Source organism: Syngnathus scovelli, chromosome 18, assembly GCF_024217435.2.
Source record: "Syngnathus scovelli strain Florida chromosome 18, RoL_Ssco_1.2, whole genome shotgun sequence".
Taxonomy (NCBI): Eukaryota; Metazoa; Chordata; class Actinopteri; order Syngnathiformes; family Syngnathidae; genus Syngnathus; species Syngnathus scovelli.
This window is the reverse complement of record NC_090864.1, coordinates 4,368,436-4,374,876: the sequence shown is the minus strand read 5'-3', so window position 1 is coordinate 4,374,876 and position 6,441 is coordinate 4,368,436. Positions and strand designations below refer to the sequence as shown.

Genomic DNA, 6,441 nt, shown 5'->3' with positions numbered 1-6,441 from the left:
AAGTGCAGCTGTATTTGAGCCCCCAACAGACCCTGCCTCCCCCCCTTCCTCTCTCCAGACTCCAATTACACCCTCCCCCTGTCCACACCACTCCCCCTTCTTCTACACGACACTCTTTATTCAGTGGTGCTAAAAACAAAATTGTAATCAGTAAGAATGGACTGTGACTGTGAATGGTTGTTTTTTTTATGCGCCCTCTGATGTATCGGCGACCAGTCCTGGGTGTGCCCTGTTTTTCACCCAAAGTCAGTTGATTGATAAGATTTTAGCTGAGCAATTTTATAGACTATATGCCCCCCCCCCAAAAAAAAAAAAAAAAAAAAAAAAAAACTGTGTTGGGCACATCGTACAGTATTGTGTTTTTGTCAGGTTTGATGCAGTGCTGTTCTGGGGTGTACTGTATGTCAGTGGAAAGAGTTTGTCACTGCAATTACAGGAACCCGACTGTTAAATGGACAGTAATGAGGATAAGTGTGCAGTAAATGGATTTGGAATGCAAACAGGCAGAATTGGAGGGTGCGCTTTTTGCGTCGCGCTTGTTTTATTTTTCTTAAAGAAAATCGCAATCCTAACAGTTCAATTCAACTGTTACACATGCCTCAACGCCCCGCTGACCTTGAAACCACAACTTTGGCTCATTTAGCACTCATTCCTCATTACAGATGACTGACTTGTCCCATTCTGGTAAATCATTCCCTCCTATGCGACGCTCCGCTGAAAGGGTTTTACTTAATGACATCACAAGGCTGCGGTCCGAATGTGGCACGGCCTATTTTTTTTTAATTAGGATGATTACTTCTACAATATACCTTGAAATTGTCCAGAGAGATCATGCCAGACAAATTTACCGGACACTATTTGACTGCGACTCAGTTTTTCAACAGAATGGGATGATGTTTGGAAATTATTTTGTCATGCTATGACAGTTGCAGCTCTGTGCCAGTTCTCTTGAGTCGAAACACATTCAGAAGAACCAGTAATCCAGGCGAGTGTTAAGTGAACGCAAGCCAAGCTGACACAAAGGTTAGCGAACAAACATCAGCTTGATTGCACGCATAACAAAGCCCTTTAATGCAGCTGGCTGTAATTGCTGGCTAATCATTTTTTTTTCAGTTAGTCACTCCGAAAATAAATGTTTGTTGTTTGCTTCTGCATGTTGGTAGCACGTTAAAAGAAAATTTGCAGTCTTGCCTCAGTGCACTGGACCCAGTCTTAAAAAAGACCCGATACGAACATTTGGAAAAGCTGGATCTCATTACGCTTTGACAAAGTATCCAAAAGTTCTTGGGGCAGATCCAGACAGAGCCATCACTGTGAAACACTACAGAGCTACTATACCTTTTTTTTTTTTTTTTCAAGCACTACTAACGATAGAGTAGGCCTGTCACGGTACCTTTAGGTACGCCACCACCACCATACGGCAATAAAAAAAAAGCAGATATAAAATACAGAAGCAGGAAAGCTTCTGTGGTAATTGATGTCATGTGAAGAGTCCCGATGCCAAGCAACACCTGCATTTGATTGTTAACGGCCTGTCGACTTGACTAACAGAATTAAGAAGGCAGAAGAGGAATTACCAAATCACAGGTGGTAAGTTCTTGGTGCTGCGCTTTCATTAAAGCTAATTTTTTTCCCTCGAAGCCCCAAACATTCAAGACTGCGACTGTCCTCGCATTAACATAAGTGTAAACACTGTGGCGGCTTCCTGACTACACGCAACTTTCCTCTGTTCCTGGCACCGCAGTGGAGACAGGCGGAGTTTGTATTTAATCAGCTAAAAGAAGAAACAGATGATGCACCAGAGTGCCAATTTGTCTACCCATGATGACGAATGAGAAACCTTCCTTAGGGAAAGTGGAGTGCAGAACAAGAAAAGTGACAAACCAGCCAGTGTTAAGTGCTTCCTTGAAAGGTGGACGCCATCAACAATGTCGGACGTCATTTGAACCATAAAAAAAAAATCCGCCTGTTCTTGTGAAGGATATGCTTAATGTGATATGTGAGCCACGCAACTGTCTGCGGTTTGGCCACTTTAAGTATCGATGACGTTACTCTTCTTTGGTGGTACTAAGGGCTGCATTTTCAATTGCAGCGACGAGTCGTGTTTCTTGGACACTCGGGTCTCGCCTGAAAAGTCATAATTCAACTATAACCGGTAAACGATGACATTGTTTTTTCGACCAAATCCAAGAGATTTTTTTTTAAATTCGCATTTCCATTCAGGTTCATTGAATGTAGTTTTAAGAAATGACCTCAAGGGGGCGCAGCATGCATTATATTATCCACCACACCATACATGCAGCCTAACCTAACAAAGAATGTTTGTCACATTTATTTCAATGAATTAGTCCACCAACTGTTTCCAACAAGAAACTGTAACAGACGGCAAAATTCATCCACAATACCTGCCCAAAAAAACTCAGCAGAGGCATAAAAACATAAATAATGAAACACAGTTTTCATTTAACTGAACACAAAGCAAACAAAAACATTTGTAGAAAAAATAAATACACAGGATTTCAGTAATTAACATTTGTAACTATTCTTCCAAGAGGTTTTGCTACAATACATGTACTTTGAATACAGTGAATTCATGGTGACTCAACACACAAAAAAATATTTAGAATAAATTTCAAGTTTACAATCCATAGTCAGTTAAAAGTGAATGAGCAATCACTGACTCTAAATTCAAGTAGCATGCATTTCAAACCCGAGTCTGTCCAAAAATAGATAACGCAATGGCATAAATCAGACTTGGCTCTCATCGGGAATGTGATAAGATAGCGACCTCTTGTGGAGGAGGCTGAAACGTACACTTTAAACCCATCATGTTTTGTTAGTTGAAAATAATTGTTTACATTTCACTTCAAAGTTGACTTAAAGCATGAATACTTAAAGCAGTGGAGAAATGTGGAGTCACAAAATACACACCCAGTAAGTCCTCTCAAAACACTACATATTCTTTACGTAGTCCGCTATTTGAATTTGAGAACCATGTAACATAATGCCATACAGCCTCACTGAAGCATCCAAATGACGTTTAAAAAAACAAAAAAGTCCATAGAGGCTGCTAACACAAGCCCAAAAAGCATTTAAAAAAAACAATCGCTGTAGCTAAAGACTAAAACAAAGTTCGAATCTTTACATCCATGCATCTCCAAGTTTCAATGTTCCTTTGTTGACACGATTGATCGGAGAACATTTGCGACAGGGACGGCTCACTTTGTGGCTTCGTTCCTTCCAGCAGCGTTGCATGATAACATTTCAACTCCTTAGTTAGTTGTCTCAAAAAACATGAAATCCTGCAAAAAGAAAAAAGAACAGATGTTAATGGAGAAAACCTTAAACTGACAATGATGCAAGTGCTGAAATTGACATGTATGCCACGTCGTAAATTAACCGTGAAAATTGTTCAGGGCATTTTCGCGTTGGAGCAAAAAAATGCCTGGAAGAGATAGAAAGAGCTGAGAATCTGTTTTGAGTTTTTGGTGAAGCTAACTGCTACAGAGTGTGTGTGCACGGTCACTATGGGAACATTTCCGACAGCCAGCAAGGCTCCTGTGAGGGCTTTGTGACTTTAATATTCAAGATGTTCTGTTTGACAAAATGTCACGAATATGGCAACATGGAGGAACGAAATCATGCGCAGAGGATCGAACGAGCGTCGATCATTTTGTATCCCCAGTGGGTTACTTACGATGAGGAAACATGCCCCGATCATGACAGCCTTCATCCTCACGTCCAAGTCCATCGGAAACTTGATTCCAAAGTTGTCGGAATCTGTGAACACTTCCCGAAGGAGGCCCGTCCATTGCTTGCTGATTTTCCCAATCTTGCTGACCTCATCCATGGTCAGGATCTGAACGAAGAGAGCGTATAAGATACAAACTGCTGACATCTGGATCTTTCAGACACAAATTTAGGTCTTGCTGGTTTCTGAAGCGTGGCGGGATTCCCGTTCGATTCCAGGCTGTCTGCCCGCTGGCCCGCTGCCTTGATCTTTGTTTTCTCTTAAAGGCAGCCTTGCTTCAGTTTCCTTCTCTTCGTATCAATGACCTTGCTGTGTTTAGCTTCACCCACCTCAAAGTCCACATCTGGAAGGCAGCTCCATCCACAGAAGGGCCCGTGGATCTTGAGGACCGGCTCCATGTGTTCATTGGCCACAATGAATTTCGGGGACAAGGGCTGCCACTGTTGCTTGATGTACCCCACCGTGTTACCCGGAGGGGCCTGCACCTCCAACTGCTCAAAGAAAGGCCGCTGTTTGTTTGATTTGGTTCAGACGGCAGAGGTACATGACAGACTACAGGAGTATGGTCGCACCTCCTGAAGACAGCACGGGAAGAAGCAGGACATGCACTTGAGTGGACGGGTGACGGTAATGATCTCCTGTCCAAAGTTGTCCAAGACGTGGATGGAGAAGGGGCGCATGGGACCGCAGCACTGTCGACTTAGGCAGTCGTTCTCCTCGACGGCGTAAAACACATTCTGACCCATGGAGTTCAGCACCTCGTACTTGTTGTTGCTCTCAAATCCCACCAGAGCTGCGAGGACCAAAGATAACGAGCTCGTATGTATGTTTAGTTTCTCGAAAGATCTTGCTGCTTACCTTCAACCACCTCAACTTTTTGTTTGATGAGTAGCTGATCCACCTGGAAAAGCAGATGCTGAAAATATTACCATAACTACAAGTGAACTAAATTTTCCATGATCCATTTGATACAAACTAATAATTTATTTATGTTTCCCATCGTCTGAATGTTCTGAACTTGTGTGTGTTTTGCGCAGATATCTGTACGTCTACAAATAGACTGAAGAGTGTCAGTACTTTTGCAACCTCTGTGTTTCAATCACCTTATTCTGCTGATGAAAATAACATATAAAATAATAAATGAATATAAACCGTTTACCTGAGTGAGGTATTCCAATCCAGGCGGACAGCCTGGTATCCCCGGAACCTCGTATATGTTCATGTCTTCTCGATCTAATGAGGAATGACGGTTAATGTTGACATCTGGCGCCCTCTTCCGTTCATTTGAGGGATGACACGCAAACAAACTGAGACGGATCCAGGGTGGTCTTTTAACACTCCATCTCTGGATTAATACTGATTTTTTCGAAACCCAGCAAGTGACGCAAGGCACGCATTTGAACTACAATTAAGCATTAGTTTGTTTATTTGTTTACAGGGGCACAAAATAGTTCACCTTTCTAGGAAACTAAGTGGGTCAAACGCCAACGTCATGTCAGGCGGTGAAATGAGCGGAACTGCGCGCGCCCCCCCTGTCACTGTCACGCGCCGCAAGCAGCCGTGGCCACGCGTGTCAGATGACGTCACATGCACGCATCTGTGTCGCCGCAAAAAGTGCGACTACTCACCAATTATCTGGCCGCTACTCTTATCAATAACGATCCGCTCCGGAACTAAACCCTAAGGATAAACGTCTAATCTCATTGGTCTACGTCACAACACTTCCTGTCTGCGGCAGCCAATGAGGAGGAGACAAATTAATAGACTGCCCTGTGTTTACGACTGTCGGAGATTCCGTAATCAAGTAACAATAATAAAAAAGCACAAATATTGTGTCTATGTATAGAAAGAAACCAACAAATACATTATTGTATTATTACTAAATATTAGTTTAAAATGTACTATTTTGAATAGTTTCTTTGCAAGTAGTCCCAACATACTTATGTTTCATTATTATAAACGAATCTATATAATATTTCTATCAATCTTTTATCTTTATACACTATTCTATCTATCCTCTGTGTATTCGCAACAGCCCCATTAAATGTTATTGTCAAATGCCCACAAGAGGACAGTATTGAGCTAATAATGTGCCACCTCGTGGTCACTACTAAGTCTAATGCACAAATGACCTTTTTTCTCCACATATTAAACACAAAATATAAACACACACACACATTTGTGCAGCGTGCCTCTGTGTTACAAATTGTGTGACGCCAGCGGGTCGACTTTCCCTATTTGCACGTAAAAAATCACCGTATCCCCTCAAGCAGTGCTGATTTCTACCCGAGAAACGCTAATGAGAACAAATGACGACTCGGGCGCAGATTTGCTGACACTTCAGTAGGTTTTCGACGGCTAAAACCTTCTTTTAATTGATTTGGGTAACACAAATTACCCAAGTGGACCCACTGTAGCCCAGAAAACAACATTGGTGGTGTGTTGTCATAAGACAAATGTAAATGTGCTAATACAACTGCCTTTTTACACTTTAGCCATGTTTTTGATTAAGACTCCATCATCAGAAGGCCTCTGAATTGTAATGAGGTCTAATTCAAGAACCGTAGAAACAATTCTGTCTTAGCAAAGAGGTATGTGTGTGTTTATGTTTGTGCATTGTGGTATGAAACCAAAGAGGGTCAGGGCCACACTAAATAGAACAAAAAATAGGAGAATAAGGGGAGTTTCCG

At 42.0% G+C, this 6,441-nt stretch overlaps 1 protein-coding gene across 1 annotated transcript; it reads right to left on the bottom strand.

The window, feature by feature from the left end:
* Positions 1–2,309: 2,309 nt before the first annotated feature.
* On the bottom strand, positions 2,310–5,484 carry si:ch73-206p6.1 (phospholipid scramblase 2). The gene is made up of 7 exons (XM_049749208.1): positions 5,380–5,484; positions 4,911–4,984; positions 4,610–4,652; positions 4,324–4,544; positions 4,081–4,242; positions 3,698–3,859; positions 2,310–3,302 (listed from the first exon to the last, which is right to left on the bottom strand). Exons 2-7 carry the CDS (start codon positions 4,971–4,973, stop codon positions 3,273–3,275), a joined length of 681 nt encoding a protein of 226 aa, XP_049605165.1. The 5' UTR covers positions 4,974–4,984; positions 5,380–5,484; the 3' UTR covers positions 2,310–3,272.
* Between the last annotated feature and the right edge of the window lie 957 nt (positions 5,485–6,441).